This window comes from Carassius auratus, chromosome 24 (genome assembly GCF_003368295.1).
Source record: "Carassius auratus strain Wakin chromosome 24, ASM336829v1, whole genome shotgun sequence".
Taxonomy (NCBI): domain Eukaryota; kingdom Metazoa; phylum Chordata; class Actinopteri; order Cypriniformes; family Cyprinidae; genus Carassius; species Carassius auratus.
In genome coordinates, this window is record NC_039266.1 from 3,537,770 (window position 1) to 3,555,379 (window position 17,610).

Genomic DNA, 17,610 nt, shown 5'->3' on the forward strand with positions numbered 1-17,610 from the left:
GTACTGTTTAAGTAAATTAATTACTCCGGGATATTGGTTTGTTTTAACGCAGAGGGAGTGTCAGCCACATTAAAGAAGTTAACAGTTTAAGTAATTTGTGGATTAATGCTTATTGGATACGCGGACGTTTCAAACGATTCAGTTCGATTTGGTAAACTGGTTCAAGAAGATCTGTTTACATCCAGGGCCAGATTAACACTTTGTTGTACCCTGGGCAACAATATTCAAGGGCCCCATCATCACGACCCCAGGATCATCATAATATGGTCATATACAGAATATATTACTGTAATATACAGTAAATATACTCAATACTTCAAATTCTAACTGTCATCAGGTGTATTTTGATTTACAAATATTTAAATGCTCATAGAACTACAAATGCACTAAAGACATTCACTCACATATGATGCTATGAAAACAAAACACGTCAGCATTTGTATAATCTGGTAAAATTGACCCACTACATTGAGAGGGAGGGAAATATCCTCCATTTTCACAAAAATGAATAAATAAGCAACCACTTTCAAACCATTGTTTATTTAACAACATTTATCCCCAATAGAAATGTATTGAATTGATAGAGCTATAACAGAAGACCACAGACAACACATCAAGAAACATTTTGGTCCTCAGCTCATTTTAAGCAGAAATCACCCTGACAGGGTGACCCTGTTTCCTCCTAATTCAACAAGGCAATCAAGTTATTAGTCCAACACAAACAATTTGAAATCTGCCAGTTATCCCTCCACAACAATTTACAGCATTTTAATGAAGCTGGCACCTCAAGGAAAAAGCTCATTTTAACTTGTTTTAAAATAGAACAACAACATATCACAGCACAATTAACCAGTTAAACATTTTAGTGCTACATAAACATTTAGAAATCTGTCTGAAGAAGACGACAGAAATAAATGCTAGATAATCTGGCAAAACACACAATTTAAGTACTAAATAATGACGAAGTGCATGTTTGAATTTGAAATGCTCTTCGCTCTCCGGGCTGTAAACGTAAACTGGCGGTGTAGAAAAGTCCTGGCTAGCTGAGTTGTCCTCATCGTTGATGGAAGCTGACTTAACAAAACACTCTGATGTCACATGGACTACTTTGAAGATGTTTTTATTACCTTTCTGGACATGGACAGTATACCGCACATAGGTTTTCAATGGAGGGACAGAAAGCTCTTGGACTAAATTTAAAATATCTTAAACTGTGTTCCGAAGATGATCGGAGGTCTCACAGGTTTGGAACGACATGAAGGTGAGTCATTAATGACATAATTTTCATTTTTCAAAGAACTAACCATTTAATGATATTCAAGGTATACACCAAAAAACAGTAATAATACAGATTACACTCTATGAATAAGTAATTGTCATATATATGTTATAACATTTAACTTGCACTGAAAATGTCATGGTTTGCTTGGATAGGTAGCAAAAGTACTGTGGTGGTACTATTTCTCCAAGCTGATTGAATTCCTGGACACCATATTCATTGTGCTAAGGAAGAAGAACAACCAGATCAGTTTCCTGCATGTGTATCATCATGCCTCTATGTTTAACATCTGGTGGTGTGTCCTCAACTGGATACCCTGTGGACAGAGTAAGTGAGTGGGAAGAACAAAGTTACATCAAGGAAAGGTAACAGCTTTAAGAGACAGTATTGATGCCAGGAAATGTGTCAATATTTTAGAGCAGAAACAGTATTAGGATGATATTTAAAAAACGAGCTTAGATTTTGTTTTATGCTTAAGCAATAGTCAGAATAAAATCATAATACAGATGACGTAAAAATTAATAGTGCATATTTAGATTACTACATGTTAAATACTTTTTCAAAAAGATTTCAATATTTTGTGATATACGTTTTTATAGTTTTTTCTCTGGAAAAGTTTTGAAAAAATGTGAAGACTTAGTTTTTTATATAATACAAGCATAAAATAAAATGTATTATTTACTATATAAGGGAATTTATATAAATAAAAAGCATGTTAAATATAAAAAAGTGTTTATACAAAATGTATTATATAAAACTTGCTGACAAATTGATAGCATTTTTTATGTTACATTTAGTAACATTTAATTGGTACCTTTTGTAAATCATAGTAAAAATGAATAATTAAACAGGTCACATTCTAATGTGTACACACACACACACACACACATAAAATGATAATAATGCCATAGAAGCCATATTAAGCTTTTACTTATATATTGATGCTTGAAAACCTCTTTTTATCTTTGACTTGATATATATTTAAAGGGTACTGGTACACAAAATTGTTTTCATACGTACCTCAGTTCTGAAATCACAGTTCAGTATGTTTTCAGTATGCCTGTATATGTTGATATGCATGACATATTGTCTGCATTCTGTTTTACTGACATCTTACAGCTTAATTGCACATAAATGATCCCTTGAGTTGTTACTTGAGATAGTTATTAATGTTTATTTCGTGCTACAACTTCTATTAAACAAGAAGTTTTTTTGTGCTGCCATTTGAACTAAGGAGCTTATACAGTGATCTGTCAGGTCTAGTGATGTAACAATGTTATCAATATTGTGATATCATGATAGCAAAATAGTATTATTATTGTGGCCACATGACTATATTAAACAATAGGTATTCTGGGCAAAAAGTGTAGTTTTTAAAAAATATTAAAACTTCTTATTATAACATAATAGGTCACAGTATCTGTCACACAAACTCAAACTGAAAGCACAATATGACTTAATTCCTTCATTAAGTCTGTTTTTGTATCACCTATCCTGAGATTTTGGTATTGTTACATCCCTAGGCACGTCACATATAAAAGTATCAAAATGGCATTTACTGTTTGAAATTTTCCTGATAAAATAAACATGATTTGAAAGGTGTGACATTATTACAGAATACAGAAATACAAAAATTCGGGTACCATTACTCTTAAAAATATATATATGTGTATATATATATATATATATATATATATATATATTGTATATTTTTATTAGTGCCAGACGATTATATATTTATTGCAAAATCTTTGTCCAGGTTTCTTTGGGCCAATGCTCAACAGTTTCATCCATATCCTCATGTATTCTTACTATGGTTTGTCAACAATTCAATTCATGCACAAATATCTGTGGTGGAAACGATACCTCACGCAGGCTCAGCTGGTCAGTGTGCAACCTTTCATTCTAATTACATTTGTGCTTTTCCATTTCCATTTCTTTTCGCCTTTTTAATGCTTATGTCCTCATGAGACTTTAGATATTCTGTTCTGTTATTTTATTCTGTTCCATGTGTTCTATGATTGTCTGCCAATAATGTTCTCTTCTTTACCTCAGGTTCAATTTTTATTGACAATTACACACACAGTAAGCGCATGGGTCATTCCTTGTGGCTTCCCTCCGGGTTGTTTGAAATTTCAAACCTTCTACATGTGCACACTTGTCGTCCTGTTTGTCAACTTCTACATGCAGGTACTGCTCAGAACTTCCACCTATTAAAAAACAAAAAAAAACATCTGTTCTTTAGTAAATATAATCTTGAGGATGATTTTACCAAATATAAAATTCGGAGAGTTTAGCAGTGATTCTAATCAATGCTTGTATCTATACCACCCGTGCCGTGGCATGTTTCAGAAGCGTCTCTATGCACTGCTTCGCAAAATAAGTGCCTGGTCTATTTTTGATGGACACCTTTCAAATACAAATAAACACCCTGTGCAGACTAAAAAACAGAGCTACAAATATTTTATTCTTGTAACTTCATAACTGGACTTTTAATTGTATTAACTTTGTATAGCAATATACAGAATTAAACCAGACAAAACAAACATTTAGCCAATTTACTCAAGGTAGAAAAACATGATAAATGTACAGACAAATGTTGTGGTTTCACAAACCCAGTTGTTCCCTGATTGCACAAGGAAGATACATCACAGACAGAGACCTTAATTTGACGTCTGCATTTACATCAGCAAAAAAGTACTCTTTTAGATTGTTGCTCATCTGCAATACTTCTATGTAACATTTTCTATTAGATGTCAAATAGTCTTTTAGAAAACATTTTTAAGATGTTTAGATTTAGAATGTATGTAAAACTGAGATCTTAAAGGTGTCTTTTAGATGTCTATACACAGCAGATGCTCTCTAGCTGAAGCAATCTTTTACAGACATCTTGCAGATGTACTTGTGTTATCTAGATTCTCTTCTGAAATGCTCTTGGTGTCACTGCATGGAGGACAAAAAAAAAAAAAAAGAAAGAAAAAAAAAACACATGTCTGTGCCATAATGCCCTGGGGCCTGTTTCAGAAAGGTAGTTAAGTGGAAACTTAAATTAATCCTGAATTGAGGAAAACTCTGGGTTTTCTGTTTCAAAATGTGAGGTTTGTCAAACCCGAGAAAGCAAGGTAATTCAAGCCTGTTTCTGAAAGAGAGGTAACTTATACTCAGTCAGTTATCATGGTAACTCAGTGAACCTAACCTAGTCGGGAGCAGGTTTTCTTCTGTACATTTTTTAAAGTGCAATGCTTTTCTTAAGTATTTTTTATTTCAAGTACACAGGAGCTGCTGCCATGGTTAATCGTAAGATAGGAGCTCCTTTGATCATGGCTTTTCATAGTCGTGGTGCACACACTAAACTCTGAGTCAACCTACTCAGAGTTGAATGAACTTACACAATTCAGCTGTTCTGAACCCAAAAACTCAGAGATTCCCATCTCAGAGTAACTCAGAGTTCAAGTTTTAACTCCGAGTTGGTAGACCCTCCTTATTGAAATGGGCCCCTGCAGACATTTTTTCAGTGAGCATGTAAACAAATGAGTGCATTCACACTAAGAGCAAAAGCAATGCATGAGCAGCACTGACGGTGCCCAGTCTATTTTTATGGAATACCAAAGCTAACTTATAAATATTATTAATAAATAAATGTAAAAAAATCAAATATTTTATATATATATATATATATATATATATATATATATATATATATATATATATATTAGTGGTGGGCATAGATTAATTTTTTAAATCTAGATTAATCTCACTCTAATCTAGATTAATCTAGATTAATTTCAAGATCAATCTAGATTAAAATGGCTCATTCAAATTCTGCCGAAGTAATTCAGAATATGTGTGTTACCCAAATAAAATTGACAAACAGTAAGTCTTTGAGAAGGGGTTTATCAAGCTAGGTGGTGCTTTAGAAAAGGGGCTCATATCCTGTTTCCAAAATGCATCACAAAGTGCTTGAAAAAGCTGTAAACTAATTCCACATTGCACAAGGTGCAAACAACCTTACGCCTGTTTCACACATACTCCATCTGCAGTGCGTATGCGTTGCATATTGTTTTATGCACCCATGTTAATGGATTCCAGGAGCGTTGCGTCTGCAGCAGTGCAATGATCGTTTACGTACCAAGTAGCGAACTGCAAACGCGTCCTATGTGAAAGCACATCGAGTCAGTGCTGCAGGGCCGGCCCGCGGCATAGGCAGTATAGACAAATGCTAAGGGCGCCACTCATCCATAGGGGCGCCAGAATGAGTGAACGAGTGATTTTTTTTTTTTTACATATTTTTTTTTTTTTTTTTATAATAGGCTACTATTTAAAAACCATTCATTCGAAATACTACCAAATAAAGCAAAAAAAAAAAAAAAAAAAGTCCGGCTCTTCAGTCTTCCCCCGCCCATCGAGTGCTTGAAGTGCGTCAGAAACAGAGCGCACGCACGATCAGTTGTTGGTAATTTGTTGTGTAGCGTGTCCGACGCCGCATCCAATGTAGACAGCACTGCTTTTGTTAACACAAAGCTCGTAGAAACGGGCCTGGCAGCTCGCGCCCGTTCTAGACACGGGGAAAGTTTCCTGATTGTGACGGAAGGCCGAATTTACATGACACATTATAAATGAGCATAGTCTGTGATAGATACAGTGCCAAAAAGAAGAGAAGAGGATAAAGACAGAGGTAAAGAGATGTAGTGAAAGAACAATTTATTGCATAGGAGTAAGATACTATAAGTTCATGGCAAAAGCAGTTGTTCTGAGTTCTGAGTCCCCAGACTGTGATTTTGTACAATCATGTGAGTTTTAAGACGCATTTTTTATTATCACTTTTTTATTAATGTTTTACTCTACAGTTGTGCAGTTTTGGGGGGATACAGTACAGGCCAAAAGTTTGGAAACATTACTATTTTTTATGTTTTTGAAAGAAGTTTCTTCTGCTCATCAAGCCTGCATTTATTTGATCAAAAATACAGAAAAAATGTTATACTGTGATATATTATTACAATTTAAAATAATTTGTTTTCAATTTATTATAATTTAAATTATCATTTATTTCTGTGATGCAAAGCTGAATTTTCAGCATCATTACTCCATTCTTCAGTGTCACATGTGACATCCACTCTATCACATGATCCTTTAGAAATCATTCTAATATGATGATTTATTATGAGTGTTGGAAACAGTTCTGCTGTAATGTGTGTGTGTGTGTGTGTGTGTGTGTGTGTGTGTGTGTGTGTATATATATATATATATATATATATATATATATATATATATATATATATATATATGCTAAATCATGAACACAATGACAGGGTGAAATGGGCTGTGATGTATGGGGCGCCAGGTAAAATCTTGCCTAGGGCAGCAAATTGGTCAGGGCCGGCCCTGCCGTGCTGCACCACATATGTAATGCACACAGACTGCACACGCACTGCAGACGGAGTATGTGTGAAACAGGCGTGAGCAGGGCCATAGCTGGGGTCAGCGGGTCAGAAATTGTATAATTTGTATGTTAGTTTATTTTTATTTATTTGTGCTATTGACACAATGTTTACGTTTTTTTCAAGTTTGTAGGTGTCAAGGTACAGAAACCAAATAATTAAATGTAAAATAGCACTGGATAGTCTTCAATGTAAAAATGAAATATACAATTAAACCTACATTTATTCAGACACCTTCAACATTTCTCACATTATTACAGTTTTGCTATATATATCAAAAATTATATCTGGAGTCTGAATAATTTGGTTTGACTGTTAAAACTACAAAGTAATTCAGTCAAGAGCAGTGAGTGATATACATTTTTCATTTTCTTGAAACGCAGCAGTGGCCCGTCAACTGTCCTGAACATCTTTTTAGGCTGGCCTCCGCCAGTCGGTTATATAAAATATCAAGGTGAAAGTCATCATAGCTCACTTAGTATAGACCCAGCTCCCAACCCAACTTTGAGAATACATTAACAGCGATATTTTTTTTATCACCCGATGCAGCACGTTAATGCCGACAACGGCCCACCACTAATATATATATATATATATATATATATATATATATATATATATATATATATATTAGTGGTGGGCCGACCAACGCTATCTCAGGGTCAGCCTAAAAAGATGCTCAGGACAGTTGACGGGCCACTGCAGCGCAATGTCACAAATGCTTATCTTTTTCACGTGTTTTTAAGCCTTACAGCTTGTTGATTTAAACATTAAAGCATCCAAACACAAGACGCGGAAAAGCTGAACAGAGTAGCTCGTTACGCGCTCTCTGTGTTCGGTGTGCACGCAGAGAGAGAGCCGTGTATCACGGACAGCGACACTGAACCGAGCTCTCGTCTGCGAAGTTCTCCTCGAAGTCCCTCCTGCACCTGAATGAACAAATACAAATCGCAGTTTGAACAAACAAAAAGAGCCCAATTCAGTACTCGCGGTGTTCTGGTGTTCAGGGCTCATGCAGAGAAAGGCGTTTCAAAACGCTTGAACACCGAATTTGCTTATTTTTGCTCTTGTGCCGACAAAAACATAGAAAATATGTCAAAATATCCACCTTGGAAATTATGCTTGAAAAAATTGTCAGTTATTTCTTAAGTGAAAGTAAAAAGTTGAGGAAAAAATGGGAATGGAAATATATATATAGCAAAACTGTAATAATGTGAGAAATGTTGAAGGTGTCTGCATAAATGTAGGTTTGATTGTATATTTCATTTTTACATTGAAGACTATCCAGTGCTATTTTACATTTAATTATTTGGTTTCTGTACCTTGACACCTACAAGCTTGAAAAAAACCTAAACATTGTGTAAATAGCACAAATAAATCAAAATAAATGAACATACAAATTAAACAATTTCAAACAGGGCCCACTGGTACAACCTTCACCGGGGCCCGTTGACCCCAGCTACGGCCCTGCTCACACCTGTTTCACACATACTCCGTCTGCAGTGCGTATGCAGTCCGTGTGCGTTATGTATGTGGTGCAGCACGGACTCTATGTGCTTTCACACAAGACGCGTTTGCAGTCCGGTACTCGGTACGTAAATGATCACTGCACTGCTGCAGACGCAACGTTCCTAGAACACAACTGGAATATGTTAACATGGGTGCGTAAAAAAAAAAAAAAATGCAATGCATACACACTGCAGACGGAGTATGTGTGAAACAGGCGTAAGGTTGTTTGCACCTTGTGCAATGTGGAATTAGTTTACAGCTTTTTCAAGCACTTTGTGATGCATTTTGGAAAAAGGAGATGAGCCCCTTTTCTAATGCACCACCTAGCTTGATAAACCCCTTCTCAAAAGGGGTCAATTTTATTTGGGTAACATACATATTCTGAATGCCTTTCGGCAGAATTCGAATGAGCCATTTTAATCTAGTGAGATTAATCTAGATTAAAAAAAAAAAAAATCTATGCCCACCACTTATATATAATATAAGTACAAAATCTAAAATAAATAATTATTTATAATTTTATTTACTTAAGTATTTTGTTTTCATTTTTTTATGTATACTTGTATTTATTTACCCTCATTTCTTTTCACATTTATGTATTTATTTCTTTATTTCAACATGTATTTATTTATACATTTCTTTAGCACTATTCGGACGGGACTAGTGTTCTATAAGTTTGAGTTTCGATTTTTACCACCTGACGTCTGTGATTTTCATGTACCAATTCGTACGGGACTAGTATCTCTGTGTTTATTACAGAGGTGGGAGGGTCTGATTTATGCATCTGGGCGTCACAGAGATCACGCGCTCTGTATGCGTGCATTTAATTAATTCAGAATGATTGCCGTAGTATTATTACACAATAAATACTAAATGGCTAGTATAGCAAAACCATGTTAATGTGTGGTTCTTTAGTTTAACCTGTTTTTCTTTTTCTTTTTTTTTTAAATTAAATGTAATTAAAACATGTAACTGAGTACATAAATGAACGTGTGTAATCTTACCTGATGCTGATATTACAATAGCCGGTATTAACAGTTTACGCGATCTTGCTCTTGATTTTATTATTTGTATTATTTTTTTATTATTATTTATTTGCCGCTAAGCAAATATATCAAACATGCGCGCGGTAAGAGCATCTACGGTAATTCACGTTGGCCAAAACACACAAGGAAACGTGTTGTGAAATAAAATATCACCGGCAGTCACAGACATTCGCATTCGGATGGGATTCGTTTTCTCAGAGGATCACTGAGTTTGCTGAAAAACGGTAGGTAATTTGCTCTGGAATTATCACAGAGGTTGTGTGAGAAAAACACAGACGTGGCAGATTCGGACGGGATTAAAATCACCAAGTACGTCTGTGAAACGCAGATTTCTCTAACGACCCCCTGTAAAACTAGTCCCGTCCGAATAGGGCTTTTGTCTGCAGGGATAATGACAAGGATGTGTTTTACAGAGTAGTCGAGGTGTAAGCTTTGAGGCTGCACAGTGACACCTTATGGTGCCCAAACGAAGTACAAGAAGTGTAGTCAACATGAAGCACCTGTTGATAGCATGGGATGAATTACTTAATTGGGCAATATAGCCAAAATGTTATATGAGGGTTATTATTTAAATTTCACATGAGGGGTTGTTTCGGCTGGGAAGGCCTGCAATCGTTTTATGTTTCACTTTCAACGCATACAAAGCATGTTTCAAAGATTTGTGATGGAAGGAGGCATCAGTAACTGTAGAAGATTTGTTTGCCTCACATCACATTACCACATCAATCGATTATAATGGGTTCTCTCTGTGTAGACATGGCTTTAGATAAGGATTAATCCCACGTCTTAGGATACGTCTACACGAATCCAGCGCTTTTTCTGTCTGATCTTTTTTTTTTCCTCGTCTCAAGAAATATCTGCGTCCACACAAAACCACAAAACGATGTAGTATACATGCCAGACCAATATGTGGTGATGTAATTCTGCCACAGAGATACACTAAAAATGGAGAAGATGACATACCCTGCGTCTCAATGTTCATACTTCTGCTATGCCCTTAAAGTATGTACTCTTTTGGTGAAGAAAAAGTACAGACTTTTGAATGTGTAGTAGAAGACTAAGCAAGCTTTGGGACATGCTATCACGTCACACAACTGCCTCTTTAAAGGACCACTCAGTCGCACTAGTTACACGCACCCTGTCAACGTAAACTGGTCTGTCAATGATTTTTTTCACAGTTAACATCCTTCACATTTCTTTTCATTTAACTTCATACCAGACTGGATAGAAAATAAGTAGCTCGTTGATCTTTATCTGCAGATAAAATATAACACTGATAACAATTTTTTATTTTTTTTTCATTTTTACCAGGTTAAATGTTGATTATTAGTAACACTCTCCCTAACCTTCGATCGTGCACATCTGCCATGTTTGTAGCTTTTCGAACACGTTTTATTTGTGTTTGCAATTCTGGACCGAATCCTTCACCAAAGCGCAATGGATTGTGGGCAGTTTTAGCCATTAGAGTGTGCAGAGATCCACACTTCAAAAATCAACCTGAAACCTTTTGGAGGTGCATCCTCGGTAGTTCAGACTTTGTGCATTTAACTCGGGAGTGTGATGTCCGCGACAACGCGAATCCGGTAAATGTGCAAACAGCAGTGTACTTGATAACTTCAGTCAGCTCAAGCACTATTCGGACGGGACTAGTTTTTCAAACTACGTTTGAGTTTCGATTCTTACCACCTGACGTCTGTGATTTTAATGTACCAATTCGGACGGGACTAGTATCTCCGTGTTTATTACAGAGGTGGGAGGGTCTGATTTGTGCATCTGGGCGTCACAGAGATCACGCGCTCTGTATGCGTGCATTGCATTCATTCAGAATGATTGCCTTAGTATTATTACACAATAAATACTAAATGGCTAGTATAACAAAACCAAGTTAATGTGCGGTTCCTTTAGTTTAACTTGTTTTCCTTTTTTTAAATTAAAAAATGTTTTCAATGTTTTAAATGTAATTAAAACATTATGTAACAGAGTACATAAATGAACGCGAGTAATCTTACCTGATGCTGATAATTACAATAGCCGGTATTAATGGTTTACGCGATCTTGCTCTTGATTTTGTTATTTGTATTATTTTTGAATTATTATTTATTTGCCGCTAAGCAAATATATCAAACATGCGCGCGGTAAAAGCATCTACGGTAATTCACGTTGGCCAAAATACACAAGGAAACGCGTTGTGAAATAAAATATCACCGGCAATCACAGACATTCGCATTCGGATGGGATTAGTTTTCTCAGAGGATCACTGAGTTTGCTGAAATACAGTAGGTAATTTTCTCTGGAATTATCACAGAGCTTGTGTGAGAAAAACACAGACGTGGCAGATTCGGACGGGATTAAAATCACCAAGTACGTCTGTGAAACGCAGATTTCTCTAACGACCCCCTGTAAAACTAGTCCCGTCCGAATAGGGCTATTTGGCTACTGCAATTTCCCTCTCTGTATATTTACAATAAAATGAAATAGAATATCAAATACCACTGCCTCCTTTCATTTTCATTTAAGCATAACTGCAGAAATGTACTTAGTTCAGGGATATGTGTAGGCTACAGCCATTACAATGAAACAAAATATTATATGAATTTGCCTTTTTTATTTTCATTTTAACATAAAGATAAATTGAATACAGACCAAAGAAAAACCTGTTAGATTTACCCCGCAGCTGAATTATATTTTATGTTTAACCACTAAAGAGACATCAGAGCCAGCGGCACATATCAGAAGGTCTAGCCGAGTTGAGAGTGCTGTAGGCGGATACATGAGGACTGAGCTCCCGCTGATCACACGGAGCTGACCGTCTCTGAGATCGGCAAAACACATTTTTTTAATAGGTGCTGTCTTTATAAATAAACCACAGATTTGAGTTTTAAACAACTACATTCTTGCCTGAAATACTTTTAAAATTACATTTCATGACACAATAAGAGTAATATTTAGACAATGTTGATCTGAAATAATGGTGGTTGAACTCAACCAATGCTGCGTGAACTCAACCAATCAGCATGTTTAGCGAACAAGTCCCGCCCCCGAAAGTTCCGGAACTTTGAAAAAGTACCACCTCGCCAGCAGGGACTTTCTGAGGGGCATTTTTTACCCGGAACTTCATTTAGTTCCTGGTTCCTGCGGTGGAAACACACCAGGCCAAAGTCCCTAGTTCCTAGGTAAAGTTCCTGCGGTGGAAACACGGCATTATTCTAATCTCACATACTATTTAGGATAGATGGACATTTATTAATCTGTGTTAACGTTAAGCCCTATTCACACGGGATTAGTATTACCTGGTGACCTCCGGTGATTTATAATAATTGCGGAGGTTGTCTGTGATCTTAATCCTGTGTGAAGCGGCCATGTTTGTAATTTTTAAGATAAAAATTCCACTGCAAATGAGCGACCATTTCTCACCAAACACCAGGGTCCTGTGGTAATAATTGTCTCATGTGAATTGACATATCTGTGATTTTGCAAGCATTTGGCAGGTCAAATGTGTACCTTTTTATCCATCTTTTGCGAAGATTGGAGCTGCGTTGGAGTGTTTGATAGTATTTTGGGTGATGTCATATCATTACATCATACAATTTGCAGAAAGAGAAAGCTGTAAAGGTTTTGAGGTTAATGTATAACAAATGAATCAAGCATAAGGCTTGAGATATTATTTTAACCTGGTGAAATGTAAATGACACAGAGTACGAGACTATACTAGTTCAAACACCCCTTGGTGTGACGAATATCTAAAGCCCTATAGCATCCCGCCAATTTTATTTGCCAAATAGCACTTGGCACCGCCCTACGCTTGTGCACACATGGTATACCTGCGTGCCACGCGCTATTTGAACAGATTTCATTTGCTTCAGGAAAGTGAATTTTCTGTGCCCTAGGAAAGCATCTCACATTCTCAACAACAATTATACGAGCAGTGTTCAACTCCTTTTCGCGGACGCGATGAGTCAACAAAAGATATGGGGCCTTGTAAGAGGTTTATAACAGGGGGGACACTCATGAGAGGTACGCTTAGCAGCATCTCTACATGTTTTCACTAAGTTCTGCACACGAGAGTAGAAATTTTCTCTAGGTTGCCCTCGCATCCTACCCCCACCATAACGCTTCTGCGGTTGCGAGGCGCCACACCGGGCGGTGGCTTGGGGCAATGTGTGTGACCTGGACTATGAGGACAGTGCTGAGTTTTTTCCACTTTGCTCACTATTCCCCACTCGAGTGCGATAAATTAGCAAAATTGCTTTTACAAACTATGTCTTGCCCACCATGGCTTCGGACTCCGAGGACGTTCTGGCCAACACATGTGGTTCTCTCCCTCCGAGCAGACAGGAGAAACGCACCTCCCCATCCTACAGTGAGCTGTTGGATGTAGTTAGCCGCGCTGTGGATGAACTGGGGTTGGATTGGGAAGTGGATGGGGCCTGGCCAGCCCAAGCCCCTATCTAAGCTGGACAACCATTTTTTTTAAACTAGTTGTGTACCGGCCCAGCCCCGTATGCTGCTGCCCTTCTTCCCAGACCTCCACCAAGAGGTTTCGAGAGCCTGAAAGCAGCCTGAAAGCAGCCTTAATCAGCGCACTTCACAAATACAGTGGCCACGGATTTCACCACCATTGCTGACATGGCGGACTGCGGTTATAGAAATTTTTCTCTGCTTCAGGTCAGGCGGCTGCCACACGCTCAGTGGTGACGGTTTAGCATCACCTTTGGCTCAACCTCACTGGTATTAAGGAAAATACTACATATTTTCTTATGAACGCATCCAGATCTCTAAAAAAAACTCATTCTACAGACTACTAACAGAAGTTCCTGATATTTCTGCTGTTTGTCAGAGACTGTGCCTTCCAATAGAGAGCACTGTTGGATTGCTAATGCACATCCAACCCTCTCACTGCAGTCCCCAGGTTCTAACATTGACTCTCTCGCCACAAATGCACTTCGAGCAGTGTTGGCCAAGCTACACCTCCGAGCGCCCTTTCAGACACTCTGCGCACTCCAGCCTTCAAAGTTTGAGTGATGACCCAAGGGTCTGGCAAAGATGGCCCGTTTTAAGATGGCCCACAAAGCTGTCGCTTTCTTGCTAGCAGCGGGGCCCTATGTGCACCCTGTTGGAATAAATACTACTGTAAACACGCTTCAGGATTATATACAACTACAGCAAAACCCAGTGACCTTGACACATGCATTTCCTGTGCTTACGGACGGCGTAAGCTTTCCATGCTTGGAATTTCTAAAGCATGTGGAGGACCACAGCTGCAGGCGGAGGTCTTGAGACCATTAAAGCTTTTTAGAAATGGCCTACCTCCTCTCCGTGGTATTCTTCCCACAATCGTGAGTTTAGAAGAAACCGCAGTGCTGCGACAAGACATGTCATCTCTACTGAGAAAAGGGGCTATAGAAGTGCACCCCTCTCAGATGGAGTCAGGTTTTTACAGATGATATTTTGTGCAAAAAAAAAAAAAAAAAAACATGTTGGTTTATGATTAATATTGAATTAACACCGTTTGAATCTATTCTGTCTCAGATTCAACCAAACGATTGGTTTGTCCCAATCCATCTGAAGGATGCATACTTTCATATTCAGATCATCAAGAGACACAGAGCATTCCTCAGATTCGCTTTAGAGGGCAAAGCTTACCAATTCCTTATTTTTCCCTTCAGTCTAGCCCTGGCTGCAAGGACTTTCAAGAAGCCCAAGGCTAGATCTATGGAAGCTGTGGCCGTGGCCTTTGAGCAGAGTCAGTTAATATTTCCCGGTCTTTCAGTAGAGGCCCCGAGACTTACTTAATTCTAAGGCAGTTTCTATGAGACGTTTATATGTCTTCAAATGAAACAGTGTTCTACCTGATGACCACTTCTGGCTCCCAGATTCTTTCACTTGAGCAGATGCTTTCCTTGGATCCCAGCTATCTAAGGTACATCAGGCATGATGGTATAGAGTTCCCATATGGTGATGTCACAGCAGCATCGAATTTCACTCTACCAAATCTCTGGACCTGTGTAGACGAAACGCCTATACAATACAAAATGTATGCATATACAGTGAAACGCACCTTATGCTGGACAGAATTAGATCAAACAAAAAATGGTTAATGGGAACAGAGCTAGTGAAACATACATGTCATGCATTGTAGCCTAGTACGTTTAATATTTGCGACTGACACAAACAATTGTAAGCAGCTATGCAGTGGACATGCGTTCACTGTCAAATATCATAACATTCTGTAAGATTAATAAGGGAATTAAAATCAAAATATCTCAAAGGTGATTGAATTACAGTGAATAAGAACCGAATTAGTAAGCAAATTATTCAGAATTAATATTTAACACTTTATCAAATATTTGTCCACCGATAAGTTGAGGTTAGGGTATTTTATCAATCCTGGACAAAATATTATCCCGTTGCCTATGGTAATAATATCATGAGATTATGATAACGGATTATGAGCAAGGTAACAGAATCTACAGTAACTTGTAAGCACACAGCACAAGACACTGGTGTGTAAGATCAAACAAGGCTTTATTGAACTACTCTAATACACACAAACTAAACTAATGAAAACACACAAACATTCATTCAAACAGTTACAGAAAAGTAATGTTATTAACGGAGGGTGAATGGAGCTCCAAGTGTCTAGCGTTAGACACTATTTCCTGACCGCAACCTGAGAGAATCAATCTACTAGCACTTTAATCTTAGTTTGTTTTCTTAATAAGATTTGCACCAGTTTCAGCCAGAATTAGGAGATATTGTGTACTTGCGTTTGGATGCACCTTGTTGGCTTTGGATGTGTTCCCTTCTGTAACGAAGTAACGAAGACTTCCTGGATTGCGGGTTGCTATGCAACGGAGTTTCTCTGATAGGGTTTTCTTGGACGAAGTTCAACGAAGGATCTTACGGAAGAGTTGATGAGTTTTGAGTGAGCTCTTGGTGGTTTGAAGAGTACACGCTGGATGATGGAAAGGTCAACACAAACCATGGGCAAGAGTCCAAGTCACTGCAAAGCAGGGCAAAGCTGAGGCGAAAAGCTAAAACACTAAAAAGCGACGCATAGCTGCTTGTCATTGGGTTAGAAGCGTGTCCATCTGACCCGTCCTTCTTAGTGCGACAGCCAATCAGATATTGTCTTGGGCGGGGCCTATGCCCCATTCTCCGGTTCTTGCATGTAATTAGCATAATGTCCACGTGATCACGTGTTTCCAAACTTCTGAGAGTTCAGTTTAAATGCTTTAATAGGCAAACTTAATAGTTTAAATATGGAGCATCCTACACACAGCTACTTTATATAAAAATTCTAGAAATCATTTACCCAGAATCAGATTCGTCTGCACAATCTGACTTTGCTGCAGCCTGGAATTGAACTACTGGTTTTCGTCTGGTCAGAGGAGAACTGACCCCCCAACTGAGCCAGGTTTCTCCCAAGGTTTTTTTCTCCATTCTGTCACCGATGGAGTTTCGGTTCCTTGCCGCTGTCGCCTTTTGCTTGCTTAGTTGGGGTCACTTCATCTACAGCGATATCATTGACTTGATTGCAAATAAAAACAGACACTATTTTCAACTGAACAGAGATGACATCACTGAATTCAATGATGAACTGCCTTTAACTATCATTTTGCATTATTGAGACACTGTTTTCCAAATGAATGTTGTTCAGTGCTTTGACGCAATGTATTTTGTTTAAAGCACTATATAAATAAAGGTGATTGATTGATTGACCCATCAAGTAGGTACCAAACTACATACTTCCCATAGTTGAGGTGGAAGTAAATAAGGATGTAGCCGTGATAAGTGTTTAACACACAAAATTACTTGAGTAATATAAAGCATGCATAATACAGAGAATAGACATGCATGAGGCAACTTCTGGTGATTAGTTCCTATAACTGAGGTAGAAAACCCTACGAATAGGCTGTAATGAAAGTTAAACACACAAAAATAATTCCACAGGTTATATAAAACATACATGATACTTAAGAAATGTGTGAGGTAAATACTTGTAATCAATTCAGATTATTGGAAGCAATTTTTAGACCGTTGTTTGTATTAAACCACAAGTGGGTTACATTTCAGTCTGTTGGTTTCGGGAGACAAAGTCTATGGTTTAAGGGTTTTGATGCCTTAGCATCCTTCCTGATTCCTGAAAATCCTGGGGATTTATGCATTAGGGTCACCACAGGGGTTTTTGGCCATGTGGTCTTAAGTTTGGGGAACAAAGAGAAATCTTTTCCTGCTGTCCTGACATCGTTGGTATGAGATTAGACGGGCACAGAATACAAGAGGGGGGGACATCTCCTTTAGCCATCTTAGCACCATGACTGGGTTTTATGACACA

The 17,610-nt window shown here is 37.8% G+C and overlaps 1 protein-coding gene across 1 annotated transcript in view; it reads left to right on the forward strand.

Moving 5' to 3' along the window:
- Positions 1–17,610, forward strand: part of LOC113041848 (elongation of very long chain fatty acids protein 2-like) — a 60,190-nt gene that overhangs the window by 31,972 nt on the left and 10,608 nt on the right. Inside the window, exons 5-7 of the mRNA XM_026200419.1 lie at positions 1,435–1,606; positions 3,039–3,163; positions 3,335–3,469. Coding sequence (XP_026056204.1) covers positions 1,435–1,606; positions 3,039–3,163; positions 3,335–3,469 — 432 coding nt within the window. The remainder of the gene's footprint in view (positions 1–1,434; positions 1,607–3,038; positions 3,164–3,334; positions 3,470–17,610) is intronic.